Source organism: Meriones unguiculatus, chromosome 17 (genome assembly GCF_030254825.1).
Source record: "Meriones unguiculatus strain TT.TT164.6M chromosome 17, Bangor_MerUng_6.1, whole genome shotgun sequence".
Taxonomy (NCBI): domain Eukaryota; kingdom Metazoa; phylum Chordata; class Mammalia; order Rodentia; family Muridae; genus Meriones; species Meriones unguiculatus.
The window spans coordinates 28,875,091-28,901,642 of NC_083364.1; the positions used below are offsets into that span (position 1 = coordinate 28,875,091).

Genomic DNA, 26,552 nt, shown 5'->3' on the forward strand with positions numbered 1-26,552 from the left:
TACATACATTGAAACTATTCAGTTCGATGTAAAATAAATAAGTAAAGAAACAAACAAATATGTAATGCTAGAATTTCATGTAATCCACTGGGTAATAATATCTTGTGCAATGTATACTGATTGACAAGCATACTTTTAATTAAAGTCATATAAAGAATGGCTTGTGTAACTGTGTTAAAGGAAAATTTTGTTCCTTTTCTCAAAGCATCGTCTGACTTGATTTTGCTTTTGCTATTACAATTGATATTTTAGGTTTTTTTTTCTTTTTGTGATGTTAGCATTGTCTCTGTTTTCTACATTACATAGCTCTGTTTCATATAGGCAGACATAATTTCTGTGGATCTTTAGTGCTAAACAACAGCTCCCTTAATTGTAATATCACATTTACCTAAGTATTTTTTTAAAAATGAAGCTGATAAATATGTGACTTATATGTCGTATTGTAGGCTGTATTTCCCTTTACAGATGCCTTTTTATACATATAAAGTTATAAAAAACCATATACATCATTTGTGCTTTCCTGTAGTCTGTTAGTACATCAATAGTGTGGGACAAGAGCTGGCCACAGTTGGGAAATTCTAGGAAATGGCAGGAGTATGGCAAGCCTGAGGACCCCTCCATGCCCTGGTTTGAACTCAGCTTATGGTACCTGTGTAGACTCCTGTTACTAGATCTTTAGCACCAAATTCTGTTTCCTTGACCCGTAAATCCACGAATATCATGTGTGAAGCTCAACAGCACGGCATTCCCCTCCGTTCAGTCATTTAACAGCTACAAACCAATGGTGTTTTCTGCCCTAAGGTAACCAGTTCTACCAAGTAAGTGCTCAACAAGTGCAGTTTGGAACCTGTTGTTGATCTCCGATATTTCTCCTTCCTGCCTAAGTGCTCAGATAGGAATTCCCTCAAGCAGACAGGTCAGAGGCGAGATTGTCTCTCCATTTTTAACAGGAACGAAGTGTTCAGGTCACACAGACACCTCCGGGTTCCTTTGAGCAAATTGTCTAGCTACAGTGTTAAGACATCTGCATAGATACTGCGTTGCTTGGATTTTTCCCAGTGAAAGATACAAATCACTCCCCCAGACATCATGGACTACTAAATGTGAATATCATTTAACTTGCCAACCTCAATTTAGACCTCCTGATCTCTCATAGAATTATTCCTGATTCCTTTCCTCCAATTTTTTTGATGTTCCAGTTTAATATTTTTTTAAACGAATACTTTTAAATGTATGTGTTCGACTTCTGTCAAATCGGCCACATTAGTGGATCTCATTTACTACTCTGTACCTATTCATATGAGGAAATATTATTACATGATGTGAAAGCAAGAAAGAATTTTGATTCACAATTCTCAGCATTTTTGTTAATGCCCCAGTTGCTTTTCCTTTAGTGCATCTCCCTTTCTGGGTGGATTCCGTCATCCCTTTCTGTATCTCCCTTTCTTGGTGGGTTCCATCATATCTTTCTGATGTACATGATGGAGGGCTACAGATGAACATTTCTGCATTCAGTTGATCCTATATTGCAATAGCAGTTGATGCCCTGATAATGGATCTCTCAAGAGGGAGTAATGGGAAAGCAGGAACAAGAATAATAATACTGATAATAAAATCTATTATAATTGAATGCTTTTAGATGTTTCTTCCCAAATATCACTGTTTTGAGATTAGAAACTTTGGGGATTCAATATTAAAGAGTTTAATGGTGAGGTGTGTAACCTGTGTCTGGCTTAATGTACATCAGAGGCCAAGACAAGAGTTCCTGTAGTTCATAAGGAGTAAGGTTGACAGTAAGTTGACATTTTGTTAGAAGTGTGTTTCTGGCTTTGTGATGGACTGTGGAACCTTTTCATTCTTTATTTTCAGAAGCAACCTGTTGGGAAAAATGAAGCATAATTCATAACTTTGCAAAAAAATATTAATGGGTTGCTTTATGGTCCTTATTTTGAAGTTAAATGTTTTTAAAAATAGGAAGGCATTGCTCTAGGATGAACATACCTGTTAAAGCCAATTGACTTCTTGCTTAGAACAATATAAATTGATTTTTCTCAAGATGTTAAAATTTGTGGTTCTATTATCTAATATAACCTAAAATATAATACTTTACATAAATGGGGTTTGCATTAAACGCTGATACATATCCCTACCACCCACATGTATATATACATCAAACATAAAAATAGAGGACCAGGGAAAGGCTGGGAAATGAGCCGATGAAAGGTAGGTATTATCACTAAAGTTTTTTATTGATAAATTTCTATTGTTTTTTATTATTTAATTAAATTTACATCTTGGTCATAGGTCCCTCCCTCCTCTCCTCCCGGCCCCACCCTCCTGCCCACATCCCCTCTCCCCTATTCTTCAGAATAGGGGAGTCCCCCTGCCCAGATACCCCAGCTCAAATATTAACATGAGGACTGAGTTTTTCTTTCTCTCCTGTGGCCTGGTAGGGAAATCCCATCAGGGGGAAGTGATCAAAAAGCAGGTAACATAGTGTATGTCAGAGATAACCCCACTCCCCTAACTAGTGGGCCCACATGAAGCCTAAGATACCTATTGGGCTTATTTTTTTGGGGTCTATGCATTGTAGTATTTTAGTCATACATTACAGGACAGACATACTAATTTTCTGGTGGTTATTATCCCCATACAGCTAGCACTGAACTATGTTTTATATTTTTGAAAAATCTTAGATAAAATTGTTTTCTATTCTTTACATACTCTTCATGGAGAAATCATATGTTTAACCCTTTCATTGCTCTTTTTATTGACTTTTTCCGCTGGGATACTAAAGGAAGAAATTTACCAATTAAGAGTGAGTATAGGTCTACTGTGCACCTATGGTGCCAGGCATCATTTGATATTCTCTGTCTCTCAGCTTGTCCTCTTTATTCCTGCTGTTCCTTTTCCCAGTCTTCTTACCAAATGTGATCATAGTTGTTGCTCTGTATGGTGCTTCTGTAAAGCTCACCATGAAGTTCACCCACAGATGGGCACAAATCAAAGAGTATCAAGCAAATCAGGATGAAATTTATGCCTGAATATTTTCATTCACTACTCAGAGATGCTTTGATGCCTAATTTTATCTTAATCTTGTGCTAACTGGCTTTAAGGATCATAAGCTAGAAAGAAGAACATTGGAACAGGGTCCGACTTGTGAGTTTCACAGTGATGGTAAATATCATACCAGGATTTTAGTCAGAAATGTTCCCTGTGGATTCCTGTGACTGAGCACTTACTTACTCCTTATCTGGCAGCGCTGTGTGGGGAGTTTTTGGATGCCTTGAGTTGTGGGGCCTGGCTGGCTGTGGGAGGTCGCAGGAATGGTTCCTTAAAGGTAATATCCACTTCTGGTTTTGGCCCAAGCATTCTGCCAAATGTTCATCACTTGAGGAATTCCACCACACTCTGCTGCCATGGAAACACATACCATGCTTTCTCCTACACAGTGGCTGCTGTCTTCTGAAACCCTGAGCCAACACTTTTTCCTGCTTAAGTAGTTTCTGTCAGGCATTCTAAAGGCAAATATAACTAATACAGTTCTTGCACTTGGAAATATATGTAAATATCCTACGTAAGTACATTTATCTAGTGTACATGGAAGAATAAGCTAATGTTTCAAATTAGATGTGTAAAATTAAGACTATTTCTTAGTAGAATTTTAAGTAGGGCTATGTTGCAAAGACAGGAGCATGTCTAAAGACATTTGCTAATTCAGCATAGAATGAAAGCCTTTTTCTTCTTCTTCTTTTTTGCTTCTGAAGCCAGTGTGCTTTGGCTAAGGGATTCTGGCATGTATTTAGAACATAAGTGGGTTGGCGTGCAAGTAGACCAACTTCTGGGAATCTGAGTTTTCTCTGGTTTTGCCTGCTTCTCTGTCTACCTGTAAACCCACTGAGGCCAAGGTTGACTTTCCCCCCTGTGGCAGGCTGCCTCACTAATATTTAGAAGTTGGTCTGTCAGTGGTAGCTGCAGATGAAAAGGCATTCTAAAGTCACACAAGGCAATTCCTTGCTTTGGGGTAGTTTGGGGAAAGGCAGTGTGCTATCTGAAGGAAATATTTGTAGATATGACTGGTTTTCTTTGTAAATAACTATATTGTTTTGCACATGTGTTTATGCCAGTTTTATAAAAGGAAAAATATGGACAAAAAAAAGCATAATTTCTGGATTTCTACATTCCACCATCACAACCCAAAGCTTTTTTAATTCGTTGTGTTTTTCTTAGTACTGGATTTTAATCATGGTCTGTGTACAAGTTTATAACTTGGTTACTTTCTTACAATCATAATTGCAGGGATTAAGCATTTTATAGCCAGTATAAGTTGAGATTTGCAAAAATAAAATTTGAAAATATGGTCAGGATAAAGATTTTTTTCATATTCTGTCTTAAAGGATCAATAATAATAAAGATATTAAAACATTAGGGAATGCCTAAGAGCATTAACTTATAATTGATTTTATTACCAGCATTATTACTCCTGTTCCTGCTTTCCCATTACTCCCTCTTCTTAAAAGATCCATTATCAGGGCATCAGCTGCTATTGCAGTATAGGATGAACTGTATGCAGAAAGGTCCATCTGGAGCCCTTGTGTACATCATGTACACAAGAAAGGGATGACAGAATCCCCCAAGAAAGGGAGATACAGAAAAGGATTACAGAATCCACGAAGAATCACCAAGGGAGATACACTAAAGGAAAAGCGCCTGGGGCATTAACAAGCATGCTGAGAATTGTGGAGATTCTGCCCAGCCAAACTCTTTCTGGCATTTTTCACATGGTGCAATATGTACCAGAATTTATCTGTGATAAAAAGTGTCCCTCAGGGACGTTGAGCTATCTAGAATCTTTCAGTTTCATCATTTACCTTTATAAAGTGGAAATTGAAACGCTAAAATTAACATAAGTACATTTGTCAGGCTCGGTATTTTCAAGCATTGTTCCAAGTTAAAAGTGTGTCCAAAGTATATTTAGGTCTGGATTTGCTATTGTTCACTATTGTAAAAATAGAGTGGAAAAAGAGATGAGCTAATTCTCCATTTCACCTTTGTTTCTTTGGAGGAATTAGTCTCAAATAATTAAGTTCTGCTGTTCATGTCCCCTTTTGGAAAAACTACCTCCCACCTTGTGGCTGATCCCTCGCATATGCCCAAGGCCTCGTTCATTCCCTCATTCTCCATAGCACCCTGTTGCTTGCACCATGCCAGCGTGCCCTATTAACCATCCTGAGATTCCTGGCCAACAGTGGACCTCAGTCATATGAAGATCATGAATCCTCTGAAGGCTGCAACTTCTATGGTATTTGCTACAGCCCATGGTTTGAATTATCAAGTAGAATCATCAGAGAACTTTTATCAGAGTTTTCAAAAAATTTATAGATAAAATAGCAAAGGGTGTTTATGGAACCATTCTAGCAAGGACTGTTTTATTCCTTGAGCTGTTGGTTTTTTAAGAACACTGTTTGTATATTAAAAATCATGTAGCCAGGTCCCTTTTACCTCTGAGGTTATAATGAAAGCGGTCTGATTATTCAGAGTTGTGTAGAGGCTAGAATGCTGCTACTTGCCTTTTCGTTATTTTCCTTTCTTTTTAGTTCAGTGATTGCCAAAGACAGCCATGAAAGGCCCTTACTTCCAGCCCCTTCTGCTCTCACCTACCCCTTTCAAGTCACATTACAACAGAAATGAAGCTATCCACATGGTCACTACAGGGTCTGTCAGTGTTTGCTGAACCTGCTTGTACTTTAGTTTTATTTCTCTTGGTAGACATGGACTTGGCATGGAAGAGTGGATTCTTTCTGTGACGGCAGATGTGCCTGGTACACTCATTTGCTGTAGCCATTTGCACTGTGGTTGAGAGAAAAATTAAGAGTGCAGAATTGTTGAAGGGGGAGGGTTGAAAACACAGAGCCATTTTAGTGATTATAGAGTTAGAATGTGAGTAATCATGCCGCAGTTACTCATCATGTGCTTTCATGGCTTGTTTTACAAGGATAAAGGGATGTGTACAGGTTTGCTGAATAGAGCTCTTATGTGTCCCTAATAGCCGCTCTTTATGAAAACATTTCCACCCTTCCGCCTACTCTGTGGCAAAAGTGCCCGTTCCTTAGAAGCTATGCCCTGCTCAGTCCAGTCCTTTTATCCATCTACAGCAAGTGGACAAGTCACTTGTTTTCCTCAGAACAAACACATTAGCAGAAAAAAGAAGAAACTTATTTTGCCATTGAATATATAATGCGTTGATGGATCCAAATCGTAATACTACAGTGATTGTTTTGAAATGAGTGTGTTTTCTCCAAAGAAAGAAGAAAATAAACAAAAAACTGAACAAATATCTTGTGACTTGTGACTAAATTGTCAGTATTAATATACTCTTTAAGTATTGTTGTTTTTTAAACAATACAATTCATCTACTTTCAACAAGCTTTGTTCTTTGTGTTCTCTCAGGCCTGAAGCACACCATCTATTCCTTCTTTGCTTTGTTTTTTGACACTAAATTCCTTTGGAAATATGAAAGGGGGGGATCTGTTTATTTCTTCTCAATCAAGCATAGCCAACTGCTCACATGCCTGGATTTCCTTGGTGAATTCCAATATCAGAACACAGCAACCCAACTGGTCCCCAGTGATTCTCGTTGGTTGGTTCCCACCCTGTTGCCTGGTGTCCAAGCCCAGAGACCTCCTTTTGTTGGAAACATAAGCATGACTGGTCTGGTCTAGTCATTTGGGGATGATGGTTGGTACCATGCTGTTTGATTCTTGGGAAGTATGTTTCTAACCATACTGTTCACAGTGAATCTTGCCTAGCTTTATTTCCTTGAGGAGACTTGGTAGAGATATATGATCTTCACCTCCTGTTTGGCTCTAAAGGCCATGATTCTATGATGAATATCATCTGGTTTAGCTATGCACAGATAAATCACCTTTATTTCTTCTTTCTTAAAATCCCTTTTTAATATATTGTTTCGAATGACCCTTTTCAAACTCTGGCTTCACCAGCACTCATGGTTTAGCCTCTAATACAATAAAACACACACTTCCACAAAACCCTGGGGAGCTGGGGTTTTGCAGCCAGAAAGAATCTCACCATTTTATCTTCTTTCTCTTGATGGATTCTGAATATCAGAAGTGGACTAGAACGCTCAGTTCTGTTATTTAATTAGATTAAACAATGTGCTATTGTTGTTGAAAAATCAGATTGCCATGTACAGCAGGAACCCCTTAATTCATAGATTCAGAGTCCTTAAGAATTAAGTTACAGCAGTCTTCATCATGCCCAAATATCCTTAGATCAATGACTAAGTTGCTAGCCCACCCACCAAATCTGTTGCAGGGTAGAGAAGAATTGAGACAGGTTATGACTTAGCTTGCTACCAGCAGTTGTTTATCTTGTTGGTTTTCTTAAAGTGGAATTTGTCACTGATATGTTATTGAGATGACAATGATTCTCTAAGCAGGATTTTATGGACATCTGTTTCTAAGTCTAAAAGGCAGAGAGGTAAACTTGAAAGACAAAGTGCTGAGCCACATGATAAGGCTCATGGAGAATGTGCTTTTTAAATAATAATGGCAAAAGAACTTGAGCCATGGTTGTCCTAAAAGGGGTATCCTCTGTGGGAAAGTGTTAGCAGAGAGCACCTTGACCAATCAGGGAAAATCAGGATCGGCTTCCCAGAAGAGCATCATTTTATTCAAAACGTAAAGGATGTAAGATATTCTCATCAAGGGAGCACTGTGGGTTCTGAGTCCAGTGTCATCAGAGGTAAGAGAGCAAAAGCATGCTGTGCCGATCAATAGCACTCCATCCTCCAAAGAGTTCTGTTCTTCCCAGCTAAGACAAGAGGCTTCAAAATATTCTGGCTTTAGCATACAGTTATATGTACTATAGTACAGTTTTTTTTTTTTTAAAATCAGTTATTTTACAACAATGCCTATGTTTGGAGCCAATGAGAAGGCTTCTGCTGCCCAGCCCGAACAACCCCAAATGAATGCACATGCAGCCTGTGGCCTGTACACACATACACACACAGCGTGGGTGTGGGGCAACAGACCAAATGGTACTGCAAACACTTAATGTGTATGTAAATGTGAGTTCCTTTGTTTTTAGACTCTCAGTCACTGGTGATAGTGGACCCGACTAATGCCAGGGAGCTCTCATATTGAGAACAAGGAACAGTAGCACGTAGAACTATCAAGTAGAGATATTTGTGGCATTCCATCATGCTATTAATTCTCAAGGTATCTGTCTTCAAAGTTTTCTAACCCCACACAGACACATTTACAGGATTGCTTGCTTTGGAAATGGGCTCTTTTCCTATAACATTCCTAGACTGTCACACACTCAGATGGAAGGACCTTTCCTGTGGATGGTGTGGACTGTGCTATGTGTATATTTATATTCCAGTGGGAGCTGTGGAGACTTCCCGAGTTCAAACGGATAATACCCTATCTCCTTTGGAAGCTGTTTGGGGTGGGCAGTAGGCACTCCTTAACATGCTGTCTCTCTGGACTTACAGGATGCTCGCTTTATGAATATGAGCATGCAGGCCTCACCTGGGCTCTGCCTTGTCTGTTCTAGTCAGGGAGGAGAAAAGGAACAATTTCCAGATAGCACCCGAGTGCTCCCACTTGACTTCATTTCATTTCTGAGAAACAACGTGACACACTAGCGTTGGTGGCGTCATTAGCCAGGGGAGCTGCCTGTCTTTACAGTGCTTTCTACCCACTCAGAAGTGTGGTGACAATGAATTAATGGAAACGCTCCCAAGACCAACTGCTGTAGAGTGCCATATCGGACCATACTGTTTTTGCTATTTCTGCCTCCGAAGTTATTAAGAATAGCCTATCACTCTCCATAGTATGTGTTTGCAGAGCACAGCACTATGAAATGAACAAGTGTGGATGTGCTGCATGGAACTTATTTATGCCTGCATCTCTCTGACAGGGAGTCTGTAGAGGCATTGAAAGGCGTGTGTGTGTGTTCGTGCACACTTGATTTTTGGGCATTAGTTCTGTCCCCATAACCCCATAGCGGGGGTGATATTTTGAACCCAGGGCACCACTTGAATGCATGAGTTTTGATTCTGACAGAAACATTTACAGTTATCTTAATTTATCACTAAAGAACCACTTATGAGGTTGCTTTCTCCTGCAATACTCAAAACTTAGAAGAGAGCAAGTGAGCTTCTCTTGAGTGTATTGCCCAAAGTAAAACTCGAACCCATTAAAATATACTAAACTTCTGTTTTTGCTTGTCTTCCTTCATTTATTGTGTTTGTGTATGGAAACTGAAATGCTGCATTTCCATATTTATTTTGTTACACTAACATTTATTTTATATGCTTTATTTTAAGCATACACTTGTTTATATTGTAGGTGAGAAATACTTGTTACAGGGATTATATATGTTGATAGATACCAATCATATTCCTGATAAAAATCTGTACTAAGTAAGCGTGTCAGGGTCTTAAAGAAATCAAAAGGGGGTGTGTAAAACATGTCTGATTAACCCCCTTCAGAGTTACTGGTTTAGGGATAGATCCTTCAATGTTTCATTTGTTTCTATGATACATCAATGGTGTTGTGTTTATAGACAGAAGGGAACCATTTATTTCTTAACATGATCTTAAAACATAAAATTATTCACATGCTTTTATGTTTTTATTTATTCTGATAAAATATACATAACAAAAATGTTGCCATTTTGGCCGCTCCTTGTGCTGTGTCTCCATGTTGTGCAGCTCCGTGACGATTCTTCTCTAGAACATTCTTATCCCAGATCCTCCCAGCATGCATTAGACAATCTTTCTCTGCCTTGCTGAATCTGTATACTCTAGGTTGTAGGCACTAGTTTTTCAAACTCTAGTTGATTTGGGGGTTTCTTAAAGCTTATACCTCCCTTCCAACCCCCTAATCCCAGGTAAGGGAAAAAAGAAGGTTGGAAGGGAAAGGGGATGTGGCCCTCTTTATGTCTTCCTGCTGGGTAGGGTCACAGGATTCTTTAGGGAGCAAATACCAATATCAGTCTTCAGGAAATCCAGAAGTTCAAGTAACCAACAAACAGCAAATACAGCAAGCAGTTCTCCTCTGCCTTCTCCAAGCCATCATGCCTTCTTCCTCTTGAGGGCTATATAATTTATACCCCTCAAAGTCCTCAGAATTCAACTAATTCCAGCTGGCAAAGACCACTCTCCACACGAGACCATTAACAGGTGTGGACAAACTAAAATCCCCCACTTGGGATTATAACAGAAACATGTTTACATATCATAAACCAAAACACCCACAACACTAGGTACGTTTTATAGTTGAAATCCTGTGACATGTATTCCTGACATCTTGACTCATTTCACTCAGCCTAATGTCATCAGGGTTTATCTGTTCTGTAGCACTGTCAGCATAGTGAGAAACTTTGCAAAAGTCTGAATACTGCCTTATTGTACACATGCCTGCACCACGCCTAATATGTGCTCACCCAGCAGTGGGCACGTATGGCTTCCTCCTTTCACTCTTGTAAATAACACTGTACATATGAGCATGAGTGAGCAAACATCTGTGATTACCTTTGGTTCTTTTGGTATGTTTACAGAAGTGGAACTCTTGCATGATTGTTACATGTTAAGCATGTACATGCAATAAATTCAGATGGCTGCATGTCATGCCATTGTGTGGCTATGTCATACTTCATATAAACAACCCCATACTTGGACTAGTTAGGCTCATTATCATTGACTTATGTAAATCAAATTAGTTTATGTGTCCTGGCACTATATGCTTTAAACCATCTATTGTCACCCTCTTATGTTGAATTCCTAGAGATGACATGACTGGTTTAGAAGTGTATACTTGAAATGCCTGATGCTCACCACTGAATTGCTCCATGAACCTGTTTTATTCTAGGTTTGATCCTCTGTTCTGGCGTAACAAGAGCAGCAACTCTAGGAACTCTACTATGTGTGCTTGTGTGTGTATATACAGGTGCACATGTGATGTGCTTATATGTATGCTTATGAAAGCCAGAGAACAAAAATCTTGGGTGTTTGTTTGTTTGTCTGTTTGTTTGAGATGAGGCATTTTTCTTGCCTGGAGTTCTTTAGGTAGGCCAGTGAGCGCCTATGTCCATGAGGCTGTGTCATGACCTTGGCTTGCTTTGTGTGGGTACTAAGTAGCAAACTCAGGTGAGAAAGAATCCTTTGGTTTCCTTAGTTGTTCAAAGGAAGAGTCCAAGTCAGTCTCGGAAGGTGAGCTATTAATTCCTGGTCACTGATTCCCAAGCGGCCAAGCTGGCGCCGTCACCCTCCTGCCCATGTCCTGTCTAGTACACAACACTTTGACGGCACTGACTCCTTCCCTGCTGGGTTGTCTATTTCCTGTTGTCTGTAACTCGGGGCAGAAGTGGCAGTGTTCAACTCCTTTATAATATTTGGCGTGAGAGTTTATTCTTTGGCTTCCCTCTGTTTGCAACAGCCAAAAATCTTGATCAGAACCTTGAAGTCAGAAAAGGAATGTTGGCTGCACAGTTTATGGAGTAGTAGTCAGCTGCTATGCTTCAGCAGTTGAACCCTTTGGGCAGGAGTGAGCTCCTTGGCTCTCCATAGTTCACAGTTTCTGCTGTTTCCTAGACCTGGCACTGCGTACCACTATCTACCCATAGCAATATTCATTTGGTTCTTCTATGAGGAAAAAAAAAAGGTTTCTGTGTCTGTATTGTGATCACAGAAGTTGTAAAACTATGAAAAACGTTGATAGTCTGGAAAGGCCTTTTGAGGATTTTTGTTGGTGGTGGTAGTGCTGGTGGTCTGTCTGTGTGTGTGTTTTGTGTGAGTTTCAATTTGGTCCACTTTTTATCTGAAACTGGTATGGTTTTGTTATTGTTAGTTTTGGTTTTTATTGTTCTGTTCAATTTCCAGACAAAAGTCTTTTTTTCTGTAGGCCAGCCTTGCCTTTTACTCCTAATTCTTTTGACTCAGCCTCCTGGGTTTTGGAATGACAAGTATGCATCATCGTGCCTGGCTCAGAATAGTCTTTTAAGACATCAAACTGAAGCCCTGGACCAGCTGGGCTTAACCAGCATCATCCAGAAAACACATGGAGTCGTAGTTCCCGTCAGACTTTTAATTATGAGAATTGTGTATGAAATGCGCTGACAGTGTTTACAGAAGGGAGTGTTAAATAAGTGCTTGTTGTTAGAATGCATTGATTAATTTTCATTGCATACCTTAATTTCTATTTTCTGCCTCACAGAGGCAACACGGATAACCACAAGTAACAAACATCACATTTGTCAAATAGCATAAGAGAGTTAAGAAATGTGATCGAAATGGCAATACTAGCCCCCATTGTTTAACAAGTCGATTTTTCAATCCCTCTACATACTTTTCTGTTTCATGGCTGTGTGGAAATATCATTATGTCACTATAGCTATGTTGTGTAAATGGCTGATTGCACAGTTTATTTTTTCATTTAGCAGTTAGGCTTGGGCATTTTCAGTGTTGGTCTGATCAATATATAATGTGGAGATTGAGTTTTCTGCTGCTGTTTAGATGTGATATTTACTTGTTAGCACCATCTCCTGTTGTCTTCGAAATTTTCCATCCTAACCAGAAATCATTTTTGATTCATGTATATAACTCATCACATCTTTCATACTATGTTGAGTAAGTATGTATTGCCAAGTATCTCTGTCTCCCTTGTCTTATTGTAGCTCTAGCAATTAGGAGTGCCTGTCATGGAGCTGGCTTACAACAGATGCTTAATTTTAAAAGTGTATTTGCTTGAATATACATGGAATATATAATTTTAATGTGTTAGTTATTGGTTGGTCTTTCATTTGTTTTTATGTTTGTTTTTGGTTTGGTTTTTCGAGACATGGTTTTTCTTTGTAGCCTTGGCTGTCCTGGAACTAGCTCTGTAGACCAGGCTGACATCAAGCTCAGAGATCAGCTCCAGGATGCTGGGCTTAAAGGTGTGCTCCACCACTGCCTGGGTTTTTGTTTGTTTGTTTGTTTGTTTATTTGTTTGTTTTGAGTCAGGGCTTTACTCTGTATCCCAAACTGGCCTTAAACTCACCCTGGTTTGTGGGTTGCCTCTGAATTTGTAGTAATCTTGCTACTTCAACTTCTCTCCATGGTCCGATGAATGCATTCAAAATTTTCCTAGAGCTTTTGCCTGAGAAGACATGAAGTTACATTTACAAAATGATCACCAAAGGGAAATAATTAGCCCAGTATGCTGGTGTGTGCTCTGTGATCCTAGAACTCAGAACTCTGATGTGTAACTTCAAGGCCAGCCTCAGCTAATTGGTGATACACCTATCTTAAAAACAAAATAAAACCCTCTGCTATCAGGTCTCATAAGGACTTGGCTGCATTGTCTTCCACTGTGGCCTGGTAAGGCTGCTCCCCCCTCAGGGGAGATGATCAAAGAGCCAGCCACTGAGGTCCTCCCCTATCAGTTGACTTGGGAGAAGGGCATGGGAGAAGAAGAGAGAGGGAGAGAGGGTGGGATTGGGAGGGGATGAGGGAAGGGGCTACAGCTGGGATATAACATGAATAACTTGTAATAAATAAAAAGTAATTTGAAAACAAAACAACAAAAACCTAGAAAGAGTACCACAGATGCTTCTTGGAAAGATAAGAATATTAATAATTTCTATCTTAAAGTTATTAAACTAGAGAAAAGAAACTGAGAAACAAAACTGACGGCACCGCTGTAATTAAGCATATGTTCTCTATATCTATGTATTTATTGTCAATCCGATAAGGGAAGATGGATGTTGGTGTTTTGTTGTTTTCTTATGGGATAATTATTCATTCACTGATCCGTGTTTTCTAAATTTCTGCTATGGGCTATGATGTTGTAAACTATTCAGGGTGTCTTGTTGAGTAAAAGTGACTAGCCACTTGAGGAAGCCAACACATATATGCTACTAAAGAACAGGAGAAATGAAAAACGCCCTGATAGAGGGTTCAAGCCAAGGTTTGTTTGAGCACTGAACATTTGGTGAACTGAAGTTAACCAATGTCAATCTCTGAGATATAAGAGGGCTTGATAACTTCGATACGGATGAAAGCCAGAGTGTACCATGTCAGCCAGGCAAGAGATGGAAGGAGTATAGCACATAATTCATTGAAGACTTTTAAATACCAAAGTAATGTGATTATATGTGTGTGAGAGAAATACCCCTTGGCTGTAGGCAGAAGAATTTTCCGAGGAGTGGGACAGTTTGGATAGTGTTGGAGAACACCAAGTGCTTTCTTAGTAGAGAGACATGGTGACCAGTAGAAACAGGTATGTGTTTCTGTGCATTTTTTAAATTAGGCGGTGTATTATTAAAACCCATATACTAAAGACATTCATAAAGAAATGCCCAGCTAAGGCCTTGATGTTCTGTAACACATGAAAAAGGAAATTGAACCTTGAAAAATTGTAACGTTTGACTTTTCTCCCTAGTCAGTCATACCAACTAAAATGTTAGAAAGGTGAAACCAATTACAGAGGAGATCATCTTTGCATTATGAAAAAATCATAGTGTCATACTGCAGTTCAGTTAACAGTGTCTATAGTGACTCAGCAACTAGCCCAACAGAAGTCATTTTCTCTACTACAGCTGTAAAGTCAGCCCAGGGACAGATGCTTAAAGCCACACCACACCAGGCATGGTGGCTCATGCCTTTAATCCCAGCACTGGGGAGGCAGAGGCAGGCAGATCTCTATGAGTTCAAGGCCAGCCTGGTCTACTAAATGAGTCCAGGACAGCCAGGGCTACACAGAAAAACCCTGTCTCAAAAACAAAAACAAAAGAAAAAGAAAAAAGAAAAAGGAATAAGAAGAAGAAAAAGAAGTAATATCTATCACAGTTTCATTTAAAGTGATTTAATGTAGCCTTTGACTTCTTAAAACTTATTTTTCCCTGATAAGCACAAAATACACACACACACACACACGCGGGGGCGGGGGGGAAGAAAGGACAGAGAGAACATGCCAGCCAAAGTTCCTGAGTGACAGTTTCAGGGCCCCCCTCTCCAGAGCCATTCCATGCATATCAGAAATACCACAGGATCTCTCATATGGAGGACCTCTTCTTGCATCTGTGTAGGTGTGAATGTGGGTATACATCATGTAGCTAGAAAAGTTGACAGAAAGAGAAGAACTAGAGGGTTTAAGGAAAGGAGTTAAGAGGGTAATAGAACCTGCTTGACATCAAAGTGGAAAAGAACAGGGATGGAGGGGAGCAGTGGGGACGGAGCACAGCCCAAAAAGGAGCATTATGGAACCATTACTTTGCTAAGTAGCAGAAAAGAAAATCATATTTGAGAGCTCTCCCTGCATTCCCTTATCTCTGCTGTGTTCTGTTGCGTGGATGCTTGCACGTGTTTGGGTATTTTTATCATAAGTGTTGTTAAAACTAGTATATTTTGGTGTATACAGTTTTCCTCCAAAGTTTTACATATTTTATCTGATTGGATGTGAAAGGAAAAAGAGCAGGAATCATTATTTTAAAGTGCATGAATTTATGTTCTTCATAGTCAAAGAAGACTGTGCCAATGCTTATCTGGTCCACATATTCAGTTAATTGAAGAGTCATGTTGCCGAATATTTTCTGTTTATTGGATTATTTGGTGCTTCCAAGAATATATTTTTGACATTTCATTTTATTTTTGATTTTGTATGAATTCTTGAATTTTTGTCATAATTTAACATTTTCATTTTGAAAACCGAGCACATTTAAATATCACACTCATCTACACATACATGTATGTGTGATTTTTCTGGGAGCTGAAACTTTTTTATGTGCTAGTTTTCTGCCATTCGTTTCCGAGCATCTTCAGTGTGTATTAATTAAGCTCTATTATGCTAACATGGGAATGAGGTAAAGCCGTTTACCCTGGGCTATAAGTGAGAATCACTGTGCATATGCAACATAGAGACACGGGGTTCATCTCTTCCATGCCATCTATTACCATGAGAACCCTACCTTCCTTTTTGATTGTGTCAGCATGCCCTCATGTTCTCCTTTCAAGAACAGAAACTTTCACTGTATAATATTTTATTGATGGCAGTACATGAAATGTTAAACAGTGAACCTTAACACCTTATCCTGATTGCCTGAGAGCAAATCGATTGATTGGGAACTCCCCAGTTAATCTTCCCAGGAGGTGCTGACTAGTTTTCTTTTAGCTTGATTCAAACTAGAATCATATGAGAGGAGGGAATCTCGACTGAGGAAAATGCCTCCGTAAGATTGTGCTGTAGGCAGACCGGCAGGACATTTTCTTAATTTAGTGATTGATAGTGGAGGGGGCAGCCCATTGTTGGGGGTGCCATCCCTGAGATGGTAGTGTTCTGTTCTGGAAGAAAGCAGCCTGAGCAAGACGTGTGGCACAAGCTAGTAAGCAGCACCCGATCATGTCCTCTGCATCAGCTCCTGCCTCTAATGTCCTGCCTTGCTTGAGTTCCTGTCCTGACTTCCTGCACATTTTCTTTATCCATCTGATGAACATATAACTTGTTTTTGTTTTTTGTTTTTGTTTTTTTTTTGTTATTGTAAATAGTGCTGGGATGATCAAGGAAATGTTAATATCTCTTTGAGGTCCACACTTCAATAATTGCCGATGTAGACCAATAAAATAAGGGAAATTGCTAGGACATACATTTGTTCCATTGTCTTTAAGAAGTTTCCTACTGTGTTCCCCATCAGCTGCCTGTTTGACTTCCTAACAACAGTGTGTAGGGACCCTACTGTTCCTGCCAGAACGAGACGTCCAGTTTGCTTTGTCTAATATCAATGATCCTCACTAAGAGGTGACTCCTGGTTTTGTTTGCATTTCTTGATTTTTAGTAGTTTTGAGCAATTTTTAAATGTTTTGTCTTTTGTATACTTCTTAGAAAAGTATGAGTATTTTTATTTTCAAAGCCTAAACTTACATTTTAAAGGTTCCTTTTTGTGTCCATTTTATGAGCATTAGTCTGCATGTCTACGTGTCTACATGTACACCTTGTGGGTTCCTGATGTCTATGGATGCCAGGAGGGGGTGTCGGATCCCTGGGAACTGGAGTTATGAGTGTATGATAACAGGCATGATGATACTAGGAACTGAACCCAAGTCCTCTGAAAGAGCAGCAAGTGCTTTTCCCCACAGAGTCATCTCTTTAGCCCTTCTTTGTCTCTGTTTACTTCTGCATTGTAAGGCTTTCTTAGATACTTTGACCACTGCCAGCCCATTGCTGGTTATGTGACCATCTGCTCGCATTCATGCCTTCCCTTTCACTCTGTTGTTTTCGCTGTGTAGAACTTTCCAATATGATGTTACTTCTCTGGTTCATTTTGTTTTTGTTGTCTGCACTTCTGGTTCCATATCTATTAAATCATTGCCAGGACTGTCCTCATAAACTATATATCTCTTCTTTCCTAGAGCATTTACATCTTTTGGGACATTTTTAGTTCACAGTGTGTGACCAGTCTCTGATTTGCTTTCTTGCTTGTTGAAATCCAGTATTTCAACACAATTCATGAAAGAAACTGTACCCTACTCCAGTGTTTGTACTTGACACTCATGTAGAAAATAAGTGTACTTTATGTGTGTTTAAATATTTCTATACCACTTTTCTGTTTCTTCTATCTCATGTATGTCTTTATATTGTTGCTACATTGCATCAGAGTTTGCAACATATTTTGAAGTCATCAATGTAGTCTAGCTATGTTCTTCCTTTTCAGGACTGATTTGACTGTGGTCTTTAATTACTGTTATATTTCTTTGATAGGTATTTCTCTAGATATGAAGGCTGTTTGAGCTATTACAGGCTCTTCTAGTCCATGAACACAAGCTAGTTTTTTTTTATTTCTTTTTTTAAAATTTTTATTTCTTTATATTAATTACAGTTTATTCACTTTGTATCCCAGCTTTAGCCCCTTCCCTTCTCCCCTCCCATTCCCAACCTCCTTCCTTCATCTCCTCCTATGCCCAGACCACTTGATAGGGGAGGTCCTCCTCCCCTTCCATCTGACCCTAGCTTATTTGGTCTCATCCAAACTGGCTGCTTTGTCCTCTGTGGTCTGGCAAAGCTGCTCCCCCATCCAGGAGAGGTGGTCAAAGAGCCAGCCACTGAGTTCATGCCCCTTACTAGGGAACCCACTTGGAGACTGAGCTGCCATGGGCTACGTCTGAGCAGAGGTTCTAGGTTATCTCTGTGAATGGTCCTTGGTTGGATTATCAATCTCAGAAAAGTTGCTTGTACCCAAATATTTTGGTTTTGTGGGTCTCCTTGTGGAGCTCCTGTCCTCTCCAGGTCTTCCTATCCCCCCCTTCTTTCCTAAGGTTTCCTGAACTCTGCCCAAAGTTTGTTTATGATTCTCAGCATCTGCTTTGAGACATTGCTGGGTAGAGTCTTTGTATTCATGTAATTCTTTTCATTGCTGTTTTCATTTTCAGTGGCCACATAGCTCATGCCTTGGTGTACTCCTGGTGTCATATTCTTTTTGATGCTGTTGTAAATGAATTTTTTTCCCTCACTTCTTTCTTTCAGTTCTTCACTGGTACTGTACAGAAAAACTGACTTTTGAGTTAGTGAGCTCCCTAAGGAAAGGATCATGCATTATTTGTATTTTATACCTCATCACACAAGCAACAATTAGCCATAATCCCTGTTTACCAATTTATGTATTTTTAATTTTTTTCTTTTGTTGCTGATCATCTTTGTTGTTTTCCTGTTTGTTTTAGGGCCCTGGTAACCCGATGGCCACTCTTCCAGTCTCTACCCCTGTCACAGGACACAAGAGAATGGTCATTCCGAACCAGCCACCCCTGACAGCAACCAAAAAGTCTGCAATGAAGCCACACCCTGCTCCCCATGCCGCGCCCATCCCAGTGGCTCCCATCGGAACACTCAAACCCCAGCCTCAGCCAGTTCCAGCCTCCTACACAACAGCCTCGACACCTTCAAGGCCCACCTTCAACGTGCAAGTGAAGTCAGCCCAGCCCAGTCCACATTACATGGCTGCTCCATCCATCGGGCAAATGTATGGTTCGGGGCCACATAGCTATAACACCCAACCGGCTCCTGTGTCAGGACAGTGTCCTCCTCCTTCGACTCGTGCCGGCACTGACTATGCATATATCCCACCTCCAGGACATCAGCCTGAGCCTGCATATGGGTACACCTCCAACCAAGGACCCTATTACGAACCCTATTATGCAGCAGGGCCTGGCTACAGGGGCAGAAATGATTCTGATCCTGCTTACGGGCAACAGGTTCACCCTAACACCTGGAAGCGGGAACCTGGATATGTTCCTCCTGGAGCCGCGAGCCAGAATCCTCCTGGAGTGTATCCAAGCAGTGGTCCCAAGAAGACCTACATCACAGACCCTGTCTCAGCCTCTGCCACCCCAGCACCTCAGCCAAAGGTAAGGGATATCCTAACACAGCAACAGGAAAAATGGAAAAATGGAACTATCTGCTGTCCCTAGAGAGCAGCCCTAAAGATAGACCTATACGCACTGTTCTTCCATTAGCAGATGACAGACAAAGCTAGTGGAGCAGAAAAGGTGAGCACGGGTCCTGGTTGCACAGTATCCGTATAGCTACTGTTTATGATCCAGTGCAACCAGCTGCTCAGTGATGAGGGATTATCTTTCGCAAAACTGAATGGACACAGTAGAACATGAAAATCTGATGTAGGGGAGGAACAGAAAATAATTTGTCTTCCAGCTGTTCCATTCTGTCCATCACAGCATCCCTTTCTATACAGTGCAGAAATGTCTTCATGTATCTTTCACCTGCTTAGAACCTGAACACATCTCATGTTTTGTCAGGCACGGGATATTCCCAGATCTGTAGGTGAAAGATGTCAAGGGTAGTGAGTCATATGAGCTACTGACAGACAAAGCCTGTTGGTACCATAGTAGCTGCTAGTGTTAAGTAGCCGAGTCCTCCAGATACAGATGTGGTCAAGTGCATCTAAGACAGATAAGCGCCTTTTTGGGGAAGAAGCTTGTATCTTAGGGTTTGTTTATTGGCCCTTGTTTTGCAAAGTGCATATTCTCTGGGAAGAATCTCACCCTTCTGTCTTGAACTCTATTAAGAATGTTTGAAAATCCTTTGCGAGTAGAGGTTCTCACTGTATATGGATTCCTTTTAATTCAGAATACCTGGTTACTACTTCCGACTACTTAAGTTATAATACTATACTCCCTACTCATCATAACCTGGCATTTTCCCTAGTTCTGGGACAACACATATGTTCCCTCACAGCATGAAAAGAAGAACCAGTGATAATTACTATTAAGAAGGTGATATGAAGAAACTGAACCAGCTTTCAGTTCCTGGGTTGGAACCAACCCCTCATTTCCATTCAGTAAGAGCTGTGAGGATACTAGGATTCTAAGGTCTTTGTTTTAGCCTGAAACTGAATGGTAGTTTTGAAGTGATGGATTGAGTAGAAGATTAGGCTGCATTTCTTCAGTCATTTCCAAATTTTGATCAGATTGTCAGTTTCATAAGAGGTCACTCTCATACTCAACATTGGAACAACCAAAATAACCAAAACAAAACAAAATGTCCTAACTTATATGTACTAGCACTAGCTCTTAAATGAAAACTGTTCTTGTGTCATTGTGCTCCAAACAACTATCAGATTCTTTAGAGGTATCAGGTACTTTCCAAGTGGTACCTGTGATATGCTGGAGGAATCCAAAGCCTTAGCTACGACGCTTATATCAAAGTAGGCTAACCTTGATAATTTTCCAGTGGAAGGTTTCCATAATGAAATGCTATATAGCTTTTAGAATATGTCTAAATTCCTCTACTAAAAAGGGAAGCTCTTCAAGGGCCGGGGAGATGGCTCTGTGGGTAAAGTGTGAGCCCACATTTTAGCCCTTCAAGCCCCACTTAAAAGCTAGGTGTGCTTTGTGGCCTACCTGCAGTCCTAGCACCAGGGAAGCAGAGACCAAGAGAGGCAGGCCAGATTGACTAGCAGAATTGCAAGTTCCAGGTTTAGCAAGAGAGACCAAGCATGGAGACCCTCCCTCGATATATGTGGACTGCACTGTGATGGTTAAAAAGGCTGTGGCCATGCAACTTTGCTGTGTAGTCTAAGTTATATTTAAAAATAAACACAAAACCCTAGCTTTTTATTTGAGGCATAATATATGTGTCTGTATAGTGTGCATATGTATTTTAATGCATGCTCACCTGCCTGACCATGATATGTGAGGTTGATTTCTGATGTCCTTCAACATATAACTCCGCACCTTATATATGGCAGCCTACTAGACAGCTAAGTGATGTTAGAGAAAGAGAAAGAGATAACATCAGAATAGTCTGAGGGTGCTGTTCTGCCAGTGGGGAATCAGAGAAGACGAAAGTAAACATTCCTACAAGCAAGGCATGTTTTGACCCCTGGATATCATAAATCCTACTCGAGCATTTGAAACTGGTAATAGGGAAGGATCGGCCTTTTACCTTGCTAGAGTTTAGCGTCACTTCATTCACCTATTTAGGCTATCGGAGGCTTTTATTAACTACCCACTAGAAGTTGTCAAACTTTTTTTCGCCTCTGTAATTAGTAATTACATTATTGCTGATCTTGGGTGTCAGTGGATTGCATATCAATTTTTTAGAAAGTGAAATATTTGTTTTTCAACAGCAGTGTCACGTATTTTCATATCATATTCAATTTGCAAATTAAAAGCGAAAACCCAGCCATGTGCTTTTCACTGTGATTTTTGGAGAGAGTGGTCTGAGGTTGGTATTTAGCCATCTGTCTGTGCTGGGAAAAGGGAAAGAGACTCATGAGGCACCATGGCATCTTCTAACTGTAGTATGGGAATCTGCTGATGGAGAGTGGGCCCCCATCTCAGATGCTGTCTGAGCATAACACTGCCGAATCCAACACACCTGTGTGGCGAAGACTTCATTCATATGATTGAGTTTGTTTGGATATGGTTCCTACCATCAGAAATGAGCTCCTACTTATTTTTTTTTATTTTAGTTCATCCTTGACAGCCTTTAGTCTATTTGAAGAAAAACTCTTGACTTCTTTGTCACACTTCCAACCATGGTAAAGGAGAATGTCATCTTCTCTAATTATTTAGTGATTGCAAAGAGTTGGAAATTTCTATAAGCTCAAAAATTGCCAAGTAATGGCTATTCAGTGTCTCTGTTGGCTTTAGTTTGTTTTTATTTATTTAGGTACCAATGGAAATGTTGCTTTTGCATCTTTTAAACAGTGGTATTTCAGTACATTGAAGATTTCAGAACATTTGATCTTTAACCTACTGGGTTTTTTTTCTCCCCTATACTTGAAAGCAGTGGTTTTAATTTTCTTACATTGTAGAATATAAAAAAGAAAAAGAGAATGGAAGAAGAAAGATAAGGGATGGAAAGGAAGAAAAAAAATAAAGTCAGACTTGGAGGCCGAAAGGGTCAGGATAATATTTGGTTCCCACAATGTTCTGGGCAGTGAGTTTGCATATTACAGAGACCACAGTGCGGGCCCTATATCCACTGAGTTCCTTGATGAACACTTAGAAGGGAGCCTTTGTAAAGAGAAAATGTAACCTTCTTGCCAGAAGTCCTCTTAAAGTTACACTGGGGTCTCTTCTTCCACACTGATTTATACAGCCTACTATATCTGTGTTATACAGCCTACTATATGTGTTTCTGTGTGTTGACTCTCTTCTGAAGGAGGTTATGCATTTCTTGCAGTATTCAGGTAAGGTGGCACAGCTTACTAGATACCAGGTACCATCTTGAGGACATCGTGATTCTCAAGCATATAGTGATAAAGTGACTTTAGCACCCTGTCATGTAACAGAACGTATTTCAGCCTCAGCACTTGTATAGAACAGATATTTGCCAGAGTGTATGAAGACACTGCTGCTATGCCCCCAAGAAAAGTTGTAGGATTCCTCCCACTAGTGTAATACATTAATCTAAAATCACTCTTACTAAAGTGCCCTTGAAATGCCCTCCGGGATGGTGCTGACTTAAAGAATATCAAACCATCCCTCAGCACATCTAACACAAAAGGTGTCTCCATCAGAATGCAGTGGACGTGTTTATTTATTCATTTAAATTTGGGGCTTGGGAGAGACATAGTAGCTCAGTAAAGAAAAACTGTCAAAGGAATTCCCAAGCCTGTAATTTCTATAACGATTAAGAAAACATTTGAGAATGGCATAGTGACATTCCATACATCCCAGGAGTGTCAAAATGTGTAAATCTCTTTAGCTTCTTATAGTAGCACGTACTGAGTGAACCACAAGAAGTTGCTGGTATGTTAAAGAGAGCCATGCTTATGGAAATGCTTGTGTTAAATGTCTCTCCTTCCGAGGAGCAGAGGAACAGTAAGAAAGCCTTCTGGACAGGCAGAAGGGTGGGACTGGGCACGTGCCTGGACTCTGCTGCTTGTAACAGATACTGCAGCATGGTGAAAATGGAAACAATAACTTGAGTCCAGCGGTAGCGATATAATACTTTTAAGATCATCTCTGTTCTCTGGGTCTTGGCATCTTTGGATAACTGGGATGGCAGGAGCTCCTCCACATCCCTGCTGTTCACATGGACCGTCAGTGGCCTGTGTTATGCAATGGGCACCCAGCTTAAGCAGCTGTGATGCAGCGTGGGTGAGGTCAGCAATTGTAGGGGAGCGGGGAAGTACCCACTAAATCCCTATACTCAGACTTCCTCTTTTCTGTTACTCATTGTCCCATATGGTCCAAAGAATGACACATGATGGCCATACTTTAGATTTGAAAGAGTGAGGTAATTATATATTTAGCAAATAAAAGTAAAAGGAGAGAAGGGGACAGAAATGAACATATCCTCAAATTAGGCGCTCAAAATGTCCAGCAGTGATTAGCCGGGGAAAGCCTTCTAAGATAGCTAGCTGGAGTTCCTAATAGAGTGCCCTGGGCACAGCACAATGCTCGTGCAGGTAAAGCTTTTAAGAAAAAGAACAAATAATAGTAGGAAGGTAACATCATCAAACTAAGGGCTCACAACCAACCAGCTTATTCCCTGGAAGGCTGAGGCAGGACACTAAAGTGCCCAATGAAGCCCAGTGCAGAGCAGTGTCCCCTTTGACTCTGTGCCCTCCACCCCCACCCACCCAAATACCCCAGAACCAGCTTTGTATCCCGGATAAAACAGTATGAGCCTCTCTTGGAAATGCTTTTCCTTCTAGGTTTTCTCAAGGACACTCACTGTTGACTTCGTAAGCTTGATATCTGGTTCCCCACTTCAACTGGCATCGCACAGAAGGGGGAACAGCCCATTCCCCACAAGGGGCCTGGGAACACGACCACAAACATGCTTAGGTCTGAAAGTGTGGACACCACATTGCTACTTACTGCTGAGTTCCTTTGTATTTCTCACCAGCACCCTTAAAGGTGTGTGTGTGTTTGTGCATGCAGGTGGATGCTTATGTGTGTGTGTGCTGGGGTCTGAGTTTAGCCCAGTGGCAGAGACCTTGCCTGGTGTGCTCCAGTCCCTGAATGTGGTCTCAAGTACTCATGGAGGGAAAAAAAGAAAATGCTAGTTTTCCTAACTATACTGTTTTACACTCTTAGCCGGGGATGCAGAGATGGAGAAGTTTTCTGACTTTCACAGTGCTTGGTGTCTTCAGTCATTATGGTGTAGCCATTTTAAAATGTATTTACTTACTCACTTTACATCCTGATTCCAGCCCCCTCCTCTCCTCCTAGTCTTCCCTTCACATACCCCTCCCCCTATTCTCCCCTTTCCTCCTCCTCCTCCTCAGAGGGGTACCCGATGGGCACCAACCTGCCCTGACACATTAACCCCCTGAAGAACTAGGAGCATCCTCTTCCATTGGAAAAGAATGATTTTACCCATTTTTATGGTGTTTAGTCCTACCTCATTTTGGTTTAAATTTACATTTTTATTTTGACATCTCATATGTTTTATACATGTGCTGGCCATTCATATTTATTTATCTTGTACCAGTGTCGTCAAAAGTTTGCCAATCTTAATTGTGATACAACTTGGACAAGGAAGAATAAATATTGGGTGATGAAAAAGCATTAACTCTAGGGGATGGCCACAGGACCCATGAACGAGGTCATAGAATTGTTGTTTCTGTCATTTTAAGCCTGTCACTTATTTTTCTGTTTCTGTTGTTTTTGTTTGTTTGCATATTTGTGGTAGGAAAGTCGATAAAAATATGATTTGTATTGAAAGTGTAAACTCCGTGTGAAGCTCCACAGCTTCCGAGTGGCTGTTCTAAGTGCTGCTGTGAAAAGAACGGTAGGTCCTTTGCAATTCCAACTCGGCCCACGCCTCCCACACATTAACTGTTATTATCCACAGCCCTGTGTTAGTACCTAAGGAATTGTTTGTGAATATTATTTTTCATTTGAACTTTTCATGTTACAATTTCTAAAAATTCACATTTCTAATATCCTTGAAAAACTAAATAATTTTAACATCAGATTTTGTGTGTTGACAGTAAAAACCTATTTCAAGCTACTGATTTTATCCGTGTGATTCAGGTACTGACCTGTACCTTCGGAGTTTTATTTTTCTTGACAGAAGCAAATCCTAATACTGTCCAGTTTTAGAAACGTATCTATAGTTGTTCTTGATTTCTCTCACAGTGGAAGAGAACTTTGAGGGGTGGGAAGGTTGAAGATGGGGTAAGACCAGGTCTCACTGTAGCCCAAGATGGCCTTGAACTTACAGAGTTTCTTTGCTTCGGTGTCCCAAAGGCTAGGATTTAGAAGTGGGAGCCTCCCTGCTTAGTTAACTAAACTGTTTTTTAGCAAGTATAATTCCAAAAGGTGTCATTGTATCAAAAATAAAGATTTACTTGTTACTTTAAATCTTTGATTTTCTAAAAGATGGAAAATCCAACTTTTATAAATACTCTTAGTCAGTAATGTGGGGTTTGCTCCATTTCCTGCTTGGAATGTGAGGAATGTTCTTTAGAAAATATGGCTCCTTTCCTTTTGTTTTTGTGCTAGAGCTTACTTAAAACAACAATGATGTGTGCAGAATAGCAGGGAACTTTTAAGAAGCATACAGTATAAAATGCACTAAGCATGTGCCCATGTAGTGAGCCCCTTCACTTCAGCTCGCTCAGCATTACCTTTTCTAGTGTCTTGCCAGCCCTGAACACAGGCGGAGAAATGCGCAGTCACTCCGAGGTCTGCCCAGCATTCTTTCCACTGTGAAGGTTGCCTGGATCTTTGGAAGATTTTGTTTGTGTAATTAGCTCATCGTACAGTTGTCCAAACGTAAGATATTCCTGGGCCCTTGCTGTTCAGACACCTATATTTAGACTTGTATTTTTGAGATCTACCGTTTAGAATCCCAATATTCTGTCAAGATTTAAGGAGGTGAAGCTGTACCCTAAGTCTAAAATCAAGATAATAGGTCCTACTTTTATTCTTTATAAATCTTAGCCACATTTTTATCTCTGTTGTGTGCCTATGAATTGTTGAGAAGTGAAGGGGAGAAGGGTGTGTCAGATTCTTGGTGTTCTTCATTCCTTACTCTCCATGGTTCATACATGTGTAGAGTAGAATTACG

General features: G+C 40.3%; 1 protein-coding gene across 5 annotated transcripts in view; it reads left to right on the forward strand.

The window, feature by feature from the left end:
* Positions 1-26,552, forward strand: part of Lpp (LIM domain containing preferred translocation partner in lipoma) — a 589,358-nt gene that overhangs the window by 342,806 nt on the left and 220,000 nt on the right. For all 5 annotated transcript variants that reach the window (XM_060370146.1, XM_060370150.1, XM_060370149.1 and 2 more), the window contains one exon: positions 18,722-19,405. In XM_060370146.1, coding sequence (XP_060226129.1) covers positions 18,722-19,405 — 684 coding nt within the window. The remainder of the gene's footprint in view (positions 1-18,721; positions 19,406-26,552) is intronic.